Source organism: Notechis scutatus, chromosome 2 (assembly GCF_049901735.1).
Source record: "Notechis scutatus isolate UNSWTSFEM ecotype Mainland chromosome 2, rNotScu1.2, whole genome shotgun sequence".
NCBI lineage: Eukaryota > Metazoa > Chordata > Lepidosauria > Squamata > Elapidae > Notechis > Notechis scutatus.
The window spans coordinates 243,629,461-243,650,716 of record NC_142010.1 but is presented as its reverse complement, the minus strand read 5'-3'; the positions used below and the strand labels follow the sequence as shown (position 1 = coordinate 243,650,716).

The 21,256-nt window shown below is 39.8% G+C and overlaps 1 protein-coding gene and 1 long non-coding RNA gene across 4 annotated transcripts in view; one reads left to right on the top strand and one right to left on the bottom strand.

The window, feature by feature from the left end:
- The window catches only part of ISL1 (ISL LIM homeobox 1), an 81,280-nt gene that overhangs the window by 11,489 nt on the left and 48,535 nt on the right, over positions 1-21,256 (top strand). Inside the window, exons 4-6 of one of the 3 annotated variants that reach the window (XM_026666326.2) lie at positions 1,651-1,934; positions 6,713-6,880; positions 16,029-16,225. In XM_026666326.2, the coding sequence (XP_026522111.1) occupies positions 1,651-1,934; positions 6,713-6,880; positions 16,029-16,145 (569 nt within the window). In that variant the 3' untranslated portion in view covers positions 16,146-16,225. Of the gene's footprint in view, positions 1-1,647; positions 1,935-6,712; positions 6,881-16,028; positions 16,226-21,256 lie in introns of those variants that run through there. The other 2 variants (XM_026666325.2, XR_015748244.1) reach the window with 2 other exon arrangements.
- On the bottom strand, positions 550-1,635 carry LOC148132580 (uncharacterized). Its single transcript, XR_015748245.1, has 2 exons — positions 1,373-1,635; positions 550-1,339 (listed from the first exon to the last, which is right to left on the bottom strand). It is a non-coding gene; the product is annotated as an uncharacterized LOC148132580 (long non-coding RNA).

The window sequence follows — 21,256 nt, the reverse complement described above, 5'->3', positions numbered from 1 at the left end:
GATTGGCATGAAAAAAAAAAAACCTCACATTTTCAATAGATGTTTCTGGGTAAAATCCAGAGTGCATAACTGGGTGTGGAAGAGCCATCATAACAGTGAAAAGGAAGCATGGAATTTTATAACAAAGCAGCTGGATCATTGTCTTGGTATTCCTCTGCTTGCATTCCACAGACTAATTCCTTGTTTACTGATTTAACCCAATTACTGAAGGCTGCAGAACAAACTGAACCAGAAGAGAATCAGCCTCTCTGGCTTCACACAATGCACTGAAGCACAATCTACCCATCCACAATTAAATAGAGGGCGGGGGAGGGTTGTGTGAACTTTCCAGCCTCTTTGTTGTTACCCTTCTTCTCCACTTCAGTTTAATTTAATACTTTGTACCCTTGGCCTGCATTGTACCTGGGAAGGACAAATATTCTGAGGGTTAGGAATAAAGCTTAAGGGCCCCACCAAGAGATAGATGTGGTAACAGTCCTCCCCACCACTTCCTTGGAGTTTTTCAAATACATCTGTCACAGATAATAAATGAAACTTCCAGCAGTCGCCTTTCAGATTCCTACAACTTTCTAAAACACTGGCAGAAATCCACATGTTCTCGGTCTCTCCTCTTCCCTCAGCAAAGAGATTTGGTGTGGGGTGATGGTGGCTGGGACTGAGCTAATATGCCAAAATTTTACTTTGATGAGATGTCCACTTAAATGGACTATGAGCTCACCAAGAAAAATGCATGTCATTGGGAAACATTCCTTCCCAAGATGTTAACAACTCTCTTTGCTTGCAAATAAGGGGCATCAGCAGAGTCTGGGTTAAAAAACAAACAAACCCAAAATGGTAGTTGTGTGTCTGCCATCTTGACTTCTTTGACAGTATCTCTGCTTGTCAACACTCTAGATACTTAAGAGGCTTCTGGGCCAAGCAGGGTTGGTTCCAGCTACCAACAGAACTGGCTCTGTTCTGGGTTCAGACAGCCTGGCTATTTTGTGAGTAGCCCGAGGCATTGGGCACAGGGAGTTGCTTCGGAAAGGCTAGCTGGATTCATTTTGAGAAGTGGCGGAGGGGGGGTGATTGGTTAACAGGTAAAGCTTCAAACTAAAACTATAGATCAGTTAATTAACTAAAACTTGACAGCTTTAAGACTTGTGGACTTCAACTCCCCGAATTCCTCCTCCAGTCATGATAGCTCAGGAATTCTGGGAGTTGAAGTCCACAAGTCTTAAACTTGCCAAGTTTGAAGACCTTTGCTGTAGATACTTTAGTTAGTATAGTTTAGGACAGGGGTCTCCCACCTTGGCAACTTTAAGCCTGGAGGACTTCAACTCCCAGAAAGCGTTGCTGTCTGGGGAATTCTGGGAGTTGAAATCCTCCAGACTTAAAGTTGCCAATGTTGGAGACCCCCTGGTTTAGGAGCCTAAAGGAGAAAGAGTCTTTCAAGGAAGAGCGAAGCTTTGGGGGAATCTTTCCTGTTGATCGCTGGAGTCTGAAGGCAGGTGCTTAGGATACCACCCCCGCCCTCCGCAGGGCAGGATCCAGTCTTTCTGCTGGAATGGGCAGAAGTTCTCCCAAAAGCTTCAGGATTGCTCTTTGTCTGTCTACCTTCTGGTCTTTCACTGACCAGGCGCCTCTCCCTCCTTCCCTTCCTTACAGCAGAACCTATCTCTGCCAGGCAGCCGGCTCTCCGGCCCCACGTCCATAAGCAGCCAGAAAAGACCACCCGCGTCCGGACTGTCCTCAATGAAAAGCAGCTCCACACTTTGAGGACCTGCTACGCCGCCAATCCCCGGCCCGACGCCCTCATGAAAGAGCAGCTGGTGGAAATGACCGGTCTCAGCCCCAGAGTGATCCGGGTCTGGTTTCAAAATAAGCGTTGCAAGGACAAAAAACGGAGCATCATGATGAAGCAGCTGCAGCAGCAGCAGCCCAACGACAAGACGGTAAGCGGGCGCGGTGTCTTCTCTTCCTGGCCTCTAGGGGACATCCGTTCTCAAAAGAGACTTGCCATTTCATTGCAGAGTTGAGGACTTTGGGTTCAAGGTATCGTGGGAACGCATCTTTTCTGCAGTTCAGTGCCTAGAGTTTGTACCCAGCTCTTTTGAATTAAATGAGTTGTGCATTCGGTCGAAGAGGATGTGTACCTGCAACATACTGAACCACAAATGACCTCCTCCAATTTTTAGCTTAGTGGAGAAACTTGCCTGTGTAACCATATTGTTATAGTGTGGATAGTTACAGTTCATTAAGTTGTGATAAGTCATTGATTACTCTAAAGTTGATCTAACCAAAATAAATATGTAGGTGACCACAGCAATAAGCTAAGATCACCTACCTTGTGTTCAGTTATAAGATGGCTTGTTCAGTTTTGATTTTGGCTATAGTTTAATTTGGGTTTAGGTGTAACCTGCTGTATGTATGGCTTCAACCATGACTAAGCCATGGTTTAGGGCACTGTTTATCAACCTTGGCAACTATTAAGACTTGTGGACTTCAACTTCCAGAATTCCCCATCCAGTCAAGTCTTGCACAATTGAAAGCAAGGGTCTTCAAACTTGGCAAGTTTTTAAGATTTGTGGACTTCAACTCCCAGAATTCTGGAGCTAACATGACTAGAGGAGGAATTCTGGGAGTTGAAGTCCACAAGTTTTAAAGCTGTCAAGTTTGAAGAACCCTGATTTAAAGAGTTGCCAAGATTGAGAAACACCGCCTTAGGATGATTTGTACATAAGGTCTTAGTTTCCCTCCTCACCCCTTTTTATTTTTCCTTGAAAACCCCTTGAGATTTAGGGGCGGATATGGTGAGCATGTGTGCATGAGGTTGCTTCAATGGGTGTTTTGTTTTGCTGGAAACATTCTGAGTGCCAATTAATTATGCTCTCAATCCAGTTAAATGGGAGGAGGGGCAGTGGGGAAGGGAAGGGAGGGAGATAAAAGGTTGCTACCAATTTCTGTGCCTTTTATAATAGCTACAGTAGCAAAGAGACTGGTTTGAATCCATAGGAAAAGTGCTTTTTCTCCCAGGTAAAAGAACAGTAATTTTGAGAATGGGGCTTATTTTGATGGCAGGCCTTGAAATATTTTTTGGTATGTCTCTGTTTTTGGCTCATTCTTAAAGCTGCACTGATTTGCACTGGGCAGAACAGAATGCAACAACACAAAATAAGTTAGAAAATAAATTGATGTAACTAAAGAAATGGTGCCATTGTACCCAATACCCAGTGCTAGCCAAGAAGTGGAATAAGTCCTAGTTGAGACCAAAGGAGTTTACAACATATTCCTAGTAATAATGTTAATTTGGAGGCAAAATAATGTCAGTGATAATCGGTGTGTTATTCTCTCTAAGTAGAGGTATATTTGTGAAGACTTTTTAAACTCATTCCTTGGATATAAAAGGAGTTGACATTTTGTCTTCTCTTAACCTTTCTATATTTTCCTACTTTTTCCATTGCTTTTCTTTTAGAAAGAATTGATTCAGGAAACTTTAGATCTGTAGTTGGGCCCATTTTGGAACTAAATCTGGCTGAACATTCACTCTGAAGTAGATGCTAGTAAATTTGAGGTGATGTACCCCAAATTATGCCCCACCCACATAGGGGATGTATATATCCTTACTGGAATCAGGTTGGGGCCAAAATAAAACTCAAAATTGTAATCCTAAATCACATTGGCACAGAGAAGATTCCTTGTTGAGCGGGGTGGCATTTATTAAAGGGAAAAAGTTATGGGCTTGAATTTGTTTAAATCAGTAGTTGCAGTATTTAAGTGAGTGTCATGAAAAGCTATTTATGAATCAAATGAGAAAAGTAGATTGTTTTCCCCAGCCCCACTTCTGCTTTCCCTTTTAAGTTTTCATAATTGTTGCATACCTTAGTACTCAAATGTGGGAAGCAGTTATAAATTTGTTTTAAAGATTGAACGCTCTGGTTAAATGGAGCTCCAAGAGTGGTGTTTCACCACTGCAAAATGTCATAAACCCACAATTTAAAGGAATGTAAATTGCTCTGAATTTAGAAGCTATTTTGGATGCAAGTCCTTTAAATACCTACAGGATTTTGTTCTTCCCTCCCAAATGGAAACAATACATAAAAATAAACATTCACTGGCATGATTATGACTTAAATTAATGAAAAAAGGTAGCCACTTTGGTCTAATGGTTAAAGAACCAGCATAGAAAGCAAAAAAGCCAAGTTGAATTCAAGTTCTGCCTTAGCCATGAAAGCCAGCTAGAGAATTGGGGTCAGTCACTCTCTCTCAGACCAACTTACCTCACTGGAGGAAGATTTGTTAATTATTATGTTTGCTGCCTTGAATTATTAATAATTATTAATAACTAATAATGGCAAATTAATTACAACAAAAGTAATAATTATTAATAAAGGTAGTATATAAGTAAAAACAAAAACAAAAAAAATACATGATCAGCCTAATGTGCTCACTTAGTGCTGCAGCATAAGGAATCAAGCATTGGTTAAACCCAGACTGGTGTGGACTGTTTTGGAGTGTTACAATTGGCAGTTCCTACATTTAGAATTTAATCAGCAGAGCTGCAGATTCCACTGGAATTGTACTGCCTCCTGTTTCCAAACATCACCAGTCAATTTTGATGATCCCCTGAATGAAGAATTCTGCCCCTAACTCAAGGCCTGTTATGACCCCTCTGTATCCAACTGCTTCTTCCCACAGCCAGGAAAGGACCAAAAATGTCACTTTGGTCAAGGGACTTATTTATATTAAAAATAATAATAAAGGCAGGAGAGAAACTAAAAAGTCAGTCTCTTTCCCTCTTAGGGTGGCCTTAAGAAGAATGCTATTTATTTGTGTGTTCAAAATGCTTAGGAATTAAGACTAAGCTCAAGCTGTCTTGTGGGCTTCATCCAGAATCAATGTTTGAGTGGGGAAGAGAGAATTATAGTGATTCCAAGCATGTTCTGACTTAAATTCCATAATCAATCTTTACTTCTAGAATAGGATGTCCAACCTTGGCAATTTTAAGACTTGTAGACTTCAACTCCCATGGTGAGCTCGGAAATTCTAGGAGTTGAAGTCCACAAGTCTTAAAAGTTGCCATGGTTGGACATCCCTGTTCTACAGTAAACCTCAAAGTTCTTTCCTACTCTTTTGCACTTTCCCTCCCTCTCCAGTCCCCAAGCAATTAAGAAAGCTTTGCACTTTTCTTATTTGCCTTTTACTTCCACCTAATTTATAGATGGTTTATCATTCACATCACAAGTTGAGATCTTACGCATATGCTGGGGTGGCAGTAGCTGAATAACAGTTCCTGTACGATTCTGAAATTTTAATGTTTATGGCTTTGTCTTTGTTTTGACTTTACATATGAATGGGCTAACATGCCTTGACAGCACACATCCAGATGATCATAAGATGGGAGCAAAGAGTTAGAGAATGTTGTTTCCATATGGATATTTGGAGGCCAGAACTGGTAGCTCTAATATAACTCCCACTAATGAAACCAAGTTCCTTAGTGAAGAAGAGTATTAAGACGCATTTCCTCAAAAGGAAGTCTCAACAAGTCAATTCTGTGGTATAGCTATCATATGCTTCCTTCTGATTAAATAAGTAAGTAGAGACAGCAAAAGAAAGTGGAAGGGGATGGGAAGAGGGTGTCAAAGAAAATAGGAGCGTGTGTTTGAGTAATAGAAATGGCGGATTCACCATTGCACAGCCTTGATCTCCTCCCTCCCCCACCAATCTCAGAGAAAAAAAATGGAAGCTGAAAGGAAAACAACAAACAAAGATATTCAGAATCTGGAGAGGCTGTTATGTTCTGGCTGAATCTTACTGCCCTTTCAATACATGGTTGCTGTAAAGCCTTCCTTATGAACAATATACTCAAAAGTAAGCCTCACTAAGGAGACTGGAACCTACTCTCAGATAAAAGTGCATCCTAGAATGTGATTTCAACAGCTCTCATTTCTGGATTCAAAATCAAGAGGAATCTTTTAGTTCCTTTTTTGACTAGCAAGTTTTATTAATCGCTATATGCTTTTGTGATGATGCCTTTTAATAAAATCACTTAGTTGGAAAAAGTGCTATGAGACTCCTGATTCTTTTGCTGTTATTTGACTGTCATGGCACTCTCACTATAATGCCTAAGTGCATTTGTTCTCAACTGTATTTTTTAATGAAAGGACCCTGCTCCAATAATTTATGTTTTAACTTGGGAACTGGTTTAGATTCTCTGAAAATATAGACAAGAATTTCTGTTTACCTTTCTAGAACTGAAACGATCATCTTAAACTCAATGGTGACATTTTTTCCCCCAGTTGACTCATTGTCTTATAGATCTCTGAGAACAATAACTTACTCTGGATTGGTTGAGAGGTGGGAATGCCACATGTTTGGAGGACACGGGATATATAGAACAGCAACATAGATTGCAGATCAAGAGAGGCACCCTTCTGATACTAAATGCAACCGGAAATCTACACGTGGAATGGGAGTTTTGCTCATGTGCATGTGCTCTTCAGGGTTGTTTCAGGTTAGAAATGGGTCTGTTCCTTAATAGTACTACTTTCATTAAGGGGATAAAATAGGAAGCCCTCTAGTTCCAGATGCTATGAAAGACAGAGGAACGTAGAGGATTGGGAAGAGTGTGCATTAAAGCTAAGCACAGCTGATAGCTTTTTTATTTTTATGCTCCAGGCATCTAAGGTGTCTTTAGTATGGCTGCTCATTGCCTGTGCTACCTTGTTTGCAGAACATCCAGGGAATGACGGGCACCCCCATGGTGGCAGCCAGTCCGGAGAGACACGACGGTGGCTTGCAGGCGAACCCAGTAGAAGTGCAGAGTTACCAGCCGCCCTGGAAAGTCCTCAGCGATTTCGCCTTGCAGAGTGACATAGATCAACCGGCTTTTCAGCAACTTGTAAGTGTCAGTTCCCTGCAGCCATGAATGGCCCACTGTGTATACAAAAGCAAGTCCTGGTGTGCATTCCTTTGAAGCACTTTGGTATCCTTGTTTAACCCTCTCCCACCTTCCCGGCTGCCACATCTTCGAGCCCTGGATACCGATTCCCCTGTGTTTCCCCCTTTTCTGTAGCAAGAAGCAGGCGTTTTGCTATCTTCATCTCCATATTCTGCCTTTGCCAACCTGACTGGATTCGTTCCTGCTGCTGCTAGGCATCCTGGGAGATGGAGTCCAATCCATGTGGAAGGGCACCCAGGTGGGGAAGGCTGCTCGGTATGAAGGGCATAGAGGGCATACACAGAGTAGGACGCATCCAGTTAGTCACTTGACATTATATCACAACAAACATGCCAAAGCCAAGAGGCCCAGAAGTCTAGGATTTGGTTGTGCTATTGAAAGAATAGATTTTGTGTTTTATTACTGTTGGTTATTGATACTTGGGTCATGGCCATTGCCTGTTGTTTTTTTTAATGAATTGAGACAGAAGGCAGTTTCTATTAATTTTGAAAATATTCCTGCCAATGAATTTTTGTAGAAATGATAGATAGCAGACAATATCACAGAATAAATTTTTCACCTTCACTTTCTTCCATACATGCACTGCCCCCTCCAACACTGCAAGAAGCTGGCCCCTCTTGAGATAAGGCCTGCTACAATTCTAACAAATAAAATATTCCCCTTGCTTACCCCGTTTCCAAATTAGAATGTATTTATGTTCCTAAGGGATAGGCTCCTTGGGTGGCTCGAAGGAAAGCCTGATCTCCCTAGCTGAAAATTTGATCATTTATCTAATTGATCAATAGGGCTGAGCAGCTGAAGGGCATTTGGCAATTGCTGTTTTATTCTGAAAAATCACCATAGTTTTTTCTAACATTCAAACTACTTCATAAGACTTAGGGACCATCTTGGATGTAATTAGAATATTTTTACTTTATTAATGGTTTTGGTATTTAAGAAACCTAACTTTGTGCTATTTTGTAGCCTTTTCTCATCTTATAATTTAATAAATTGTTATTATTTATTAATATAAAGCTGCAGTGGCGCAGTGGTTAGAATGCAGTACTGCATGCTACTTCTGCTGACTGCCAGCTGACTGCAGTTTGGCAGTTCGATTCTCACCAGGCTCTAGATGGACTCAGTATTTCATCCTTCCGAAGTCGGTAAAATGAGGACCGAGATTGTTGGGGGTAATAGGCTGACTCTGTAAACACCTTAGAGAGGGTATATAAGTCTAAATGCTATTGCTAATAATAATGCTTTCATATACAACTCCCCATTAAAAACAACAAAACCCACCTTCCCACCCAAACTCCATTTTTATCATCCTTCCAATCTGGTGCTTCTCTATTGTATAAGATACATTTCTTGAAGTCACCTCCATTATAAATTGAAAATCCAGGAAATTCCATTCTATTCTGTACATCGAGAGGGCCTGAAGATGGGGTTTGAGGATGGATTGGTCAAGCATGTTCAGTATACAGGAACATGATACAGGAATACCTCTCCCATCCCCTATAGGTCTTTATGACCAAGAATTGAACCTGCATTTTCTATAACGAACTCCAACAAAGTACGTTCCAGCCTGTCAGGGTTTTTGCCTGAGATCTTAAACTGCTTAAGATTATGGGCATTTGCAAGGACATTGCAGAATTGTTGCCAAGTTATTTTTGAACCCACCAAGTGAGTACACTGATGAAATACGTTAATAATGGAATATAGGTTGATAAGGTCTAAGTTCTGTGTGTAGAATATAGAACAAATATTAAATGTAAATTGTGAGATTATATCTTCTTCTCATTGTTTTGATGGTAGCATCAGTATTACTATTACTATTATTATTATTATTTTAAAAAATCTCCACAGATGTTCATTGCTATATTTTTTATACAACTTCACCCCTTATATTTATCCCGAATAATCATAGGGATTACTTTCTATATATAGTCATATTAGCCAGGGTAACAATTTGTTCAAATGCAGTTTTTTTCAAGTGTATATATCTCTTTTATGTACCAGTATAGTGCAATCATATACATTTCTATTCAGAAGTTTTCTTCAATGGGACTTACTCCCAGATAGGTTTTGTAGGATTGCATTGTTAAGTGATATATTTCTTACTTTCCATTGCCATTATATCCATTTCTTTTTTAAAAAAAAACATATTTCCATTTGGTACACATAAAACATAATATTAATGGACCAATTTTGACTAAAAAGCCAATAGGAATTTATCAGTGTGTTCTATTCTTAGCTCCCTTTCTTAATGCTTAATCATTTGGTAGTTCATATGGGACGATATTGTTTGCAATACTTATGTCTAAGTAAATGATTTAAGGACAGAAATTTAGCCATAATTCAATTTCCTGACCTAGGTGTGTTAAAACCAGATCTTAAACATAAGAAGATATGTTTTATTTAAGATTTTTAAGTGATTGAAATTCATAGTAGGAATGGTAGAATGTCCGAGAATGGGTTGGTGTTATGTTACCAAATTCAAAGAAAACATCTTAGTTTTTGTTCTAGAAATATATCTTCATATTCCAAGCTTCTTTTAATGACATAGCAACTGGTTTGTTTCAAGAATAATAATAAAAATAATGTTATAGAATTATTTTGATATAGTTTATACTGCAACACTGCCAAATCTTGACATGAAAAGACCTATTTAAATTTGACAAACTGACTTCCAAAGAAATGCACTGAGAGAAATCTGAATGTAAAAGAAGTAAAATGTAAAGGGCACCCCTACAAATGAAAAAGTCTATAATACATTCTGAAAAAGTCCATACTAGTTACTAGTCTGGAATAGACTTCCTACCCCCTTTACTGGGAGGGAAGTTTTAATTTTTCTATTTTATTTCCAAGCCTGTGGGTGTGCTTAGATGGGATTATACTGACATTTCAATGCTTCTTTTAAAGATACAAGAGACTGATAGAATTTTATGGGAGGAAATGAGACTCAAAGCACAGTGGAAGATTTCATGATATAGTACGATGTGAAAAAAATATATCAATATGACAAAAACAGGGAAAAAATCTTGAGTGGGAGAAAAATCCATATGGAATGATTCATAATGAGAATCCAGTACAGGAACTTTGTGTTTTCATGTAATTTATCAAAAGAGAGTTTAACTAGATGGTTTTCAAAGTTGGCAAGTTTAAGATGTGTGGACTTCAACTCCCAGAATTCACCAGTCAGCATGCTGGCTAGAGAATTCTGGGAGTTGTGATCTATACATCTTAAAAATGGTTCAGGTTGAGAAACACTGTTCTAACCCAGAGGTCTGCAATCTGTGGCTCTAGAGCCACATGTGGCTCTTTCGGCCCTCTGCTGTGGCTCCCTGTTGGCTGATTCCACCACTGGCTGCCACCACCCCTCCCTTCCCTGTCACTCCTTGCCTGGCCTGAGAAGGCAAGGATGATGACGGGGGATGGAGACTCGCTCCATATTCCAGAGCAGGAGGTGACTGGGTAGGAGTGAGTGACGTTGAGTTGGCCATGCTCACCCAGTCATACCAGTTGTTAAATTATTGGTTCCCAGTGTTTTCTTTTCTGTGGGAAATGGGTCCAAATGGCTCTTTGAGTGTTTAAGGTTGTAGACCCCTATTCTAGTCTTTTGGTCTTGCTGACGTTGAGCCCAAGGAAAAAACATCTTAGCGTTCATATTGATCTTGTACTAAAGCAGCTTCTTGATACAATAATACATTTAAGTGTGATTCCGGAATCATTTGTGATGCCACAGAAGATTCTGTGATATGTCTTTCAGGAAATGAATCTTTTGAAGTTTGCCACCTTAGTAATGGTTTTTAATTTGTATGATCTATAATGGAACTCACTCACAGCAGCTCCAGTTACTATGAGAAAACAAGGCCTTAGGCAGCTCTGCATACATAGTCTACAAGGACTTTTGGTTTGATACAATACAATCCTTCCTTCCTTCCTTCCTTCCTTCCTTCCTTCCTTCCTTCCTTCCTTCCTTCCTTTTTCTTTCTTTCTCTCTCTCTCTCTCTCCTTCCCTCCCACCCTCCCTCTCTCCCTCCCTCCCTCTCTTTCCTTCTCTCTCCAATGATGTGATAAGGGGAAATGGGGTTTTAGACCACATGATGCAATTATATCCCATTCTGAATTCCGATGACTTGCCTAATTTTGGTTTGCAGCAAAAAAAAAAAAAAAAAAAAAGGCATCCCTCACATTTTCTGTTTCAGAAATAGCTTTTTCATGTATAAAATTTTCCTTCAATCTAACTGGCATCTGACTTTCAGTTTTTGAATATTACTTTTCCCCTTTCAAAAAAGAATGCCGATTTTCTATTTCATACCCAGGAACTTTAGGATTTCTATCTGTGATGCTTTAGATTTACTCTAACATTACGCACAGTAGATAGTGGCACTCTATTACAAATGTCCATAACTCTCTATAACTTCTTTGGCAATCTGGGTTTTCTGATCAGAAAAATCATTGTGGGATGAGTAATGTTTTCGTCTGGGATTTAATTGATGTTTCGGAAGCCAGGAAGGCTACAGACAACCAGAGAAAAGTTTGCCTAATGAAAGACCAGGCATTTACACATGACATTAGATTCTCCCGTCATCTCATAACTAAAGCAAATGTAAAATCTAAGCACTCCACTGATCAGAATTGTACTAATATTTTTGTGTCCCTTTGGGAGAAGAAGGGAACAACATTTCTTTTTCATCAAATTGAAGAAGAGTGGCAGATAATTTTTATCTTCCAGGGACTTTATGGTGGATCTAGGACAGTGGTTTTTAGCAGAATTAAATGCTCAGTAGGACTCATTGGGTAACACACTTATCACTGCTGTGTAAGAGTGTAACAGACCACAACCCACCTAAAATAATGTGCAATTCTCTATAAATTAATATAAAGGAACTTAATCTATGGGTAGAATCATATTGGACATATTGCTTATACCTAGGACTTTTGGAATAGTGGGGTGTCAGCAGCTCAATTAGGCTCGGGCTGTAATTCATTGCCCATTCTTCCCAAAGACCTATGGTTTACCTATTTAACCAGAGCTGATAAAGTTTATTTGGGCTAACTTTGTACAGGAAGTCCTTGACCTATTCATTTAGTAAATGTTCAAAGTTACACAATGTCTCTGAAAAGAGTGACTCACAGCCGTTTTTCACACTTATGACCATTGCAGTATCCCCATGGTCGTGTGATCAAAATTCAGGTGCTTGGCAATTGGCTCATATTTATGATGGTTGCAGTGTCCTGGAGTCATGTGATCATCTTTTGTGACCTTCTGATAAGCAAAGTCAATGGGGAAACCAGTTTCCCTTAACAACCATGTTACTAACTTACCAACTGCAGTGATTCACTTAGCAACTGCGGTAAGGCAAGTCGTAAAATGGGGCAAAACTCAGTTAACAAATGTTTCACCTAGCAACAGAAATTTTGGGCTCAGTTGTGGTCGTACATTGAAGGGTTTCAATGCTTGTTCAATTTTCATTTAAGATCCCAATGCATTTGACTCGGCAGTCTATTTAGCTTGATATTGGAAGGAATAACTTTCGTTGTTAAAAAAAATACGTATTGCAGATGGCTGATTCTGATTTTAATGATCCATAAGGATCCTGAGAATCATTGACTAACTTTCCAAAACTGTATAGCACTCCATAAATGGGATTGGAGTCCCTTCAGAAATGAGCTTCTGCTCATGTAGTTTAATCCTAGTACTGCAGTTTTTAAATCTTTCTACTTTAAAAAGAGATAAATTTCTGTTGATTTTTTTCTTTTCCAGGGGAAAAGTGGTGGGAAAAATCTTTTCCCCCTCTCTGTAACATATCCCTAATAGTTCTACGAGATGGGTTAGTACACTTCTGGATGAGAATTTCTTTCTCACAGCTAGTATATGAAGCATCTTGTGCATACCATATTTCCCTTAGCGAGGAAGTGGTACAGGGACTTGTGTAAACCTCCTTTCATTGTGCGATAATCACTTTAGTGTAATGCAGCTCCCCTGGTTAGTTAAACGTCAGTTAAATATCCCAGACAATCAAATTGGACTTTTTTCAGATGGAAAGTTGAAGGGAGGGGAAAACAGGAAGAAACCAGAGTAAGAAAGAGTTCTATAACAAAGACAAAATAGGAGCAGTTTGCTTTGGGAACATAAAGTTGCTCAAAATACCACCCATTTAAATTTTAGAGTAGCTTGAAAATGAGAGAGAAAATAAGACCAGAAAAGAAATTTTCTTCTTTCTAAGAAGAAGAAAATTTTCAGAAAATTATAGCATGGCATTACTTTGAATGTTGTTCTCAGTAATCTTTGTATGAATTTTGTCTTTTAAAATACTGCCTTATTCCATATTTGTTGATCTGCAGATACCTAAACATAACATGTAGGCTGATATGTATGCAGCAATTGTATACACAGTACTTGCCTATTTGAAATATGTGAGAGAAAGGATATGTTCCTATTCTAATTGCTATTGCTACATATTCAACACCAGCCCATTGTTTTGCACTTGATTCCAAATATAGAATATCTATAAAATGTTTTTTTTTTAATTCATTTCACATGCTGTAATTTCTGGGGGAAGTGAAAGGAAATAACTGATTGACCTCTAGGAGAATTGCATTAATTTCAGAATTGGTTCCAAAACTTATTTAAAATAAACTATTCAATAAAATGTACTTAATGGTGCTTACTTCCCACTTGGATTGAGACCTTAGGATTTAGTGCAACTTGTTAACTTATCAATCAACATTATTTGTAGGGTGTATACAACTGTAGAAGGTCTCATAGTCTCTAGATTGCCGGCCCAGCTATTGTATCTTGAATATACAGTAATAAAAATAGACTTATGCTGGACTACCTCATATGTGCGCATAGACAGATAAAGATGAAGAGAGAGATCTTAGATAGGCAGCTTTAAAATTGTGAGTAATTATGTGGCAATTGTTTTTTTCTTCCTATTGTGTTTGAAATTTAGTCCTTAGGGGCAAAACTACTAAAATTAGAATAATTTCACAATTGGCTAGAATTTTAATTTATTATATTGGGATCCCATCATTTACCTGAGAGCTCAAAGTAGAACAGGTGAGAAGATATGTCTCTTTGTTGATCCTAAAAGAACAGCCCTGGGCCAGTTAGTTAGGCCAGAACAGTTAGGGCAAGATTGACACAGTTAGCTCCAGAATGACACAGTGAGGGGTTTTTTTTTTTTTTTTGCCTGTCTTCCTCATCCAAACACAATACCTTCATCACTTTATCAAAGTGGTTGTCATTTTCCTATTCTTTGTCAAACTCATGGAAAATGTTAGATGGTAGAGTGACTTAAAGGTTGGTAAGCATGGGTGACCTACGGTTTAGAAGTCTAAATCTCTCCTGTGTCTAGTAGAATTATAATAGAAGTGTGGATTGAAATTATTTGATATGTATAATTTCAACTCCCCATTAGCATATATGGATTTTTTATTAGAGGAGCATTGCTTTGCCAGTGGCCTTGTTGAGAATTATTTCATAGACCCAGATATATGATGAATTCATGATGAATTCCATCCACTGGTTAGTGTAATTCCCCATTTGTTTACTTTGTGGGATCTTGATGGAAGACTTATTTTAAAGTATGCTACTTGCAGATTTGTAAAAAAAAGCAGAACCCAGCGTGAGACCAATAGGCATAGAATAAATCTGCAGAATTGGTCCAAAATACTTGGTGAGGCCCATACCATTCCCTGTCATACTCAGGTTTTTTTGTGCACCCTAGGCAGAAAACCTCTTCCTGGCTCTGTCAATAATCATCTCCAAACATTTTCTTCCATTCTCTGATGCTTCCAAATTAGCTGCCAATTGCAGTTCTCTTTGTCCCCATATCCTGAATTGCTCTAAAATGGAAACATTCAAAATTCTCTCCATCTGCTTCATCTGGAACCATGTCTTCAGGCTGAATAGGTTTCACCACCCACCCCCTACTGGTATCAGTATATTGTCAGTGCAATACAAACTGGCAGTGTTTAATCAGAATTCTGTTTTACTGCATTTAACAATATAACAATTCATGGGGCTGTAGCCTTTCTTTAGAGCAGGGGTCCCAAAACTGTTCAGTTCTTGAAGCCTTCCTTAAAGTTTCAGATTCTTCATTGGTCCCCACCATTTATTATATGAAAATAATTGAACTCATTGTACGTTCACAGTACTGCGAGTAACATAAACAGCTGCCTCTTGGCTAGTCCCATCAACCCTTGGGTGTCAATATTGACTACTTTGGAGAACTCTGTTTTGGAGTCATATTCCTTTCATCACTCCTTGAAATACTAGAGTAAAACTGACACGCGGATTAGAATAGAATTCTTTATTGGCCAAGTGTGGTTGGATACACAAGGAATTTGTCTTGGTGCATTAATATCTTGACTGCTCAATATTTGGTGGAATCCAAGGTGGTTTGGAAAACATTACATATCAAATTTAGTAGCTTTTACTATATGGGAATTGATTAATGTTGTCTTTCCATTTCTCCTGATTCTAGTCATCATTGCCGATTTTACCTCATGTTCTCAGTGATCCAATTTTCCATTTGGAATATGTTCCCAAACCTGCTGGCATAGTTCATGATTAACTCAGGGTCACTTTGTGAAATGGAAGGCAACAAATAAATAAACAAACAAATAACATTTATTTATGTAAATAAGTACATAAATAAATTAAAGGAGTTTAACTCAGAGATCCCTTGTTTTCCCATTCTTACCCTGGGATTTTGGTTGGGGAGAAAATTGTAGCCGCTCGCACATAAGAAAGAAGCTGAACGCAAAACAGATGAGATTTACGTGGGATGAGAAGGTTAGCATGGGTGCATTTTTACATGACTCTTTTGGGTAACATTTATGTAATGTGGATACCTCTAAGTAAGAATTTGCCCTGAAGAAACATAACCAGTGATGTTTTGAAAGCCAGAGAAACAAAGACGTTGGATTTGATCTAAGCTTTCTTACACTTGTCATAGATCCATGACATCCTTGGAAGCTAGTAATAAGTGAGGTCCCATTAATCTCCAGTACAACTAAATCTGGATCCAATCCTTTTCCTTTTCTTCGTTGTAAACTTTCTTTCTTTCTCTCTCTCTTTAAACATGTTTGGCAGGTTAATTTTTCAGAAGGAGGCCCAGGTTCCAATTCCACCGGAAGTGAGGTAGCATCTATGTCCTCCCAACTCCCGGATACACCTAACAGCATGGTAGCCAGTCCAATTGAGGCATGAGAACTTCCTTGCGCTGTTGTGGGCCTTGAAACCTTTCGCCCCCTGCTGGAGAGAGTGGGAAAGCTGTCAAGTTTGGGGACTCGAGACAAAAATGTAGAAAAAGGAAGGAAGGAAAAACAAAAAGTATTTAAGACAACTTTATTCATGAACCTAAAGCAAAGAAAACTCCGTGAACTGTCTTGGGGAGTCTTGTTCAGTTTTTTTGTTTGTTTGTTTGTTTTGCAATGATAAGGTAGCAACACTGTGAAGACAATCATGGGATCTAATAATACTCCAAGAACAAATGAAAATGCTGTTCACATGATGATGGTGATGATGATGATGATGATGACAGTATATCCACGCGAAAAAAAAATCATAGGCGGATCAAAGAAAACCAGAAAAAGATGTTTGAGAAACAGAGAGGATTTGTACCCACAAGGATCTCCTATTTTTGCCCCAAATGGCATACTTCGGTGACTGCACATCCTGAAGGAATGAATAAATAAGTAAATAAATAAATGGAAAGAAAAAAACGGAAAAGAACAGAAAAAGAGAAAGAAAGAAAGAAAGAAAGAAAGAAAGAAAGAAAGAAAGAAAGAAAGAAAGAAAGAAAGAAAGAAAGAAAGAATTCATTAGTAGTGATTGTTTTAACATGAACGGTGCTCTTTCTACACTGACCTTCCCTTTGCCAAATTAAATTAATGTTTAAAAAGAAATGAGAAGGAGCCCTGGTAGATTGCATTTTCCCAGATCAAAAAGGGACCACTGTAGCTTCTCCCCTCCCCCCTTATGACAGAATGAGCCATTATGAAGCTGTGGAGCTGGGTCTTTCTTTCTTTCTTTCTTTCTTTCTTTCTTTCTTTCTTTCTTTCTTTCTTTCTTTCTTTCTTTCTTTCTTTCTTTCTTTCTTTCTGTCCTTTCTTTCTCTTTCTTTCTTTCTTCAGACTTATTCCAACTTTTGGGGTTTTCCCTAGCATGTACTGTAGCTTTTTCTTCTTTCCCCTTCCTTTTATTTTTATTTTTCACCTGCTTGGAGGCAAAGTTTTGGCAAGATTCTCTGTTCTCTCCCCAAGTGATTTCTTTTAAAAAGAACTTTTGTTTTCTTTCTTAAACTCCAGTCAAAAACTTCCCATGCAACAAGGTATACCTCTCTTTGGCTATTAAAAAAAAAAAGTATGCTGGGTGTTGTTTCTGACTGTTCAATAACATTCCCCCTCCTTTTTCCCAAAGATGTGTATAGTTCTTCATTTTATTATTTTTTTTAAAGATTTTTTTCTTCTTCCTATTTTCTTTGCTGGAAATAAAGAGCAGGGTTTTGCCTCTCTCTCTCTCTTTTTCTCTTTCTCTCCCAACCCCCCTCTTTCTTAAACTTCATTGTTTGTTTGTCTTGCATTGCAAAAAATATATATAAAGTAATTTATTATTTATTATCCAAAGACTTGCCACTTTTTTATTGTCCTGATTTGTGTTGGTTGTTTTGTTTGGCTGATTTTTTTAAAGGGTGAGATTCATGAGTGATAATTCTTCTCCACAAGACCTGGTACAAAAAATAAAATGCTAACATAACGAAGGTGAGACATTATTTATGCAGGAGGAACTATGGGTGGATCTCACCCAAAACAGTATGAAGGGTGGGGAGAGTTATTTTGTTACCCCTCCCTGTCTTTGAATGTTTGTGTCAGGTTTGTGGAGCTTTTAAAACTTTCTAATGGCTTGGGGTTTTTTGTTTTTGAGTTCTCTCTTCCTAAATATTCCATGAAATAAATGCGCCATATGTAGAATTATAACTTCAGGAAGAATTTCACTCCATACACATTTGGTATAGAGAAACAATAAACTAATTAAGACTTACCAAAGTACCCTCTTTTATATATGTATACTATAAAGAGTTACTATTCTATATTTATATATGAATGCATTGCAGTTAGCTGCTAAATACTGAATACAAAACGTTACATTCTAAGCTTGGAAAAAACTCTGTGTAATATTTTATGAAGTGTATCAAGAGCTAGCTTATAAATTTCTAGATCAGAGATTTAAAAAAACAAACAAAACCCTAGTAAGCTTCTCCTTTCCCTTTAAGAATTGTGGTACTGGAAAAGTCCAAGTGTATTTTGGACTAAATATGGTTAGCTTTTTTCCCCCTGCCACCCTTGTATCAATTTAGCAGCTATTTCAAAAAAAGTGGGGATTATCCCACAAACAACGTGAAGACTTAAACTGAAAGGGAAAGCATAAAGGGGACAAACTCATATTTGTTTACAATTCAATAAATCTGCTTTGGTGCCGGGGTCGTGGGAAGTGGCCCTTTCTTCTCCCCCAAGGAACATATGAACCTGAGAATGTACCTCCCTTCCCTCCCCTCCCCGCAATCTCAAGGAAAATGTAGAGTTTTAAAAATATATATGCATCTTGAGAAACATCTGGACTACCGGTTCATTATTTTTTGTTTACGTGATCTCTCTCTCTCTCTCCCTCCCTCCCACCCTCCCCTGGGAAGTGTCTATGCGTGTGGGGTAGGCGGGGGTGGTGGCTTTTGTTCAGAAGCTAAACAATGACTGTTATTTGTCACTGTCTGTTGTCAACAGAATTGGAAATGCTGCAGGGGGATTCTGACTGGAGAGGGCTCCGAAGATCCTTGTTTGTTGTTTTTCTTTCGGCTTCCTTCCCCCCCCCTCTCTTTCGTTCTTTAGGTTGGTGGGGGAGTGGGACAGAGGCTGGGCTCAGTGGTGAAAACTGGGAAGGCGATAAGCGCGGTGGGGTGGGAGGCGCGGGGCTCTGTGCATCTTGAAAGGTGGCGGGGTGAGTTTCTGGGTGTGGGTGTGCACAGCGGCCCTCCGCGTCCGTAAAAACCGTGCACGCGCTCTCTGGGCTTCCGTCAATCCTGTGGGCCTTTCTAGATTTGCTTCTGGATAAAAGCTACGGTGGATTTGCAGCCTAGATGAATCTTGTGGGACTCCAGGGGGTTTACTCCCGAGTAGGCGCACCTGAGTTTTCCCTGCCTTGAATTCTGTTTAGTTTATTTCACAACCCTGGGTGTACATCGTCTCTCCCTCCCACCCCCGCTTCCAACTTGATTGAAAATCTTTTCCACTTCCCATCTTGCAAAAAGCGAAGGTGAATTTGGGACACCGGCTTCTCCCTGAGAGACTAGGCGGTTTAGGTATTTATTTGGGTTGGCCGAGATTCCCGAAGCAGTTAAGCCGCGTGTATGGCGGGAGCGGTACGTTTGCTATTTCGGGTTTTGTTTGAATTCGATGCCATTTGCCTTTGTTGTTCCCTGTATTGAGCGAACGCAGAAAATGGGCTTATTTCGGCAACCAGGTGAAACGCGTTGTGGGAACGCGGCTAAACGGGGCTGTATTTACCTACCTTGGTGAGGTTGGCCTGGGAGTAAGGATACTTGCCCGTCTTTTGCGCTAACTCTCGGAACAGAAGGGTTTTTACCGCAACATTTTCCTACCTGGTGCTTCTCAGACATGCTTGGTTCACAGTGGGCTGAGATCAATGGGACCTGTAGTCCAACATATCTGAAAAGTAACATGCGGGAAACCAGTTTGATAGTAAGGAGCCTCAAAAGGAAATTTGAAAAAAGAGCAATTGGAAGAACCCAATCCTTATTTTGCGGAGTTAATCCATTTTGGGGAGGTTAGCACAAACCACTGAACCGAACTAAATTGGGAGACAGGTTCGCACACATCCCAGGTTAAAACCAGCCGAGCTTAGCATGCTGTGAGAATGCGACCACCGGGTTTTCGACTGGATTCGGGTTTAAACGAATCGTGTGAACCCGACCACCGATTTGAAAGTGGCCCGAAAAGCGCCGGCGCTCCTACCTCCCTTTTATTTCGGAGGTTCCCAAGCTGTGCCCAGCGGTGGGTGGTGCGCCTTCGTGAGCGAAAAATATTCGTTTGCTTTTCGCAAGTATCTTGGTTGCCCTTCCTCGGCCTTGCAGGTATCATCTCAGCTGCCTTTCCTCGGCCTGAGATGACTTTTGGGGAGCGCCTGAAAAGAAGAGGGGTGGGACTGGCTTCGCTTGCCCCGGAGTGTTGAAAATGGCATTCCCGAACTATGTTCGGAATATTGCTGGCCTGTAGCCTCCAGGTCGGCAGGGCGCTAAAAATCTCGGGGGGAGGGAATCTAAGTGCGAGCGTTTATCTCACCCGCATTAAGTGGAAACGGTCTCACCACCTATGGGGCGTTCAGAGCGCGTTTTCACACGGGGAAAGTTGGGGGTATAAGAAGCAAAACACCGGGGAAATAAAATTTAAAACGCATTTAAAAAGCGGTTTTGAAAAGAAAAAAAAAACCAAGGGAGAAGTTGGTGCTTATGTTCATCTTGATGGCACATGGACATACACACGATGTTCTACTTGGGGAAAGAGTAGTTGAACTCCGCTTCTGACCTGCGACTTTGCACGGTGAGAAATGCAGTCCCGCGTTTGCCCAGGCTGAAGCCAATCCTAACTGAAGAATATACGGGTCTTATTCCAATTGAGACTTCTATAAGGGTGTTTCCGTCTTACCGGCTCAGCCCAGCTGGTTGAAGACAGCGAGATGTAGGTACAATATATCAAATTTTGCTCTAAGTAGGATTTTTTTAAAAAAAACTGACGATGAAGTCGTTCGTCAGACCAGTCTCTGTTTTCTCCTTTCCGTCGACTAGAAATCGCATGTGGTTTGTATTCCCAAGTCGATTCTTTTCTTTGTAAAAACGTGCTCATTTTATTGCGGATAGGTCGGATAAATAGCTTCTCGACCGCCAATTAATTCAAGTTTTCAGACAGATTATTGCAACGGGGCTATCCTAATCTTTCTATTAATATTTTATACATGCCGGCTCAGGTAAGCAGAAGATTTCTTTCTTTTAGTTCTTTACCTGCCAGCTTGATTGACAGCGTAGCTCCGGACCCCGAGCTGCGGTTCTATTTAGCGCATCGTAGGGCCGCTTTCCTGCGAGTCTCATTGAACCATATAAAACTCCTTTTTAAGCAGAGGCGCAAGCATCGCGCGTTCGGGCTTCGCTTTCTATCTCCTTCTGAATAAACCTGGCAAATGGCCTTAAAGTGAGAAAGTTGAGCTAGGCTGGAAACTAAAGGTTTGGTCCTCTCAAGTCAGCCCCGTAAACT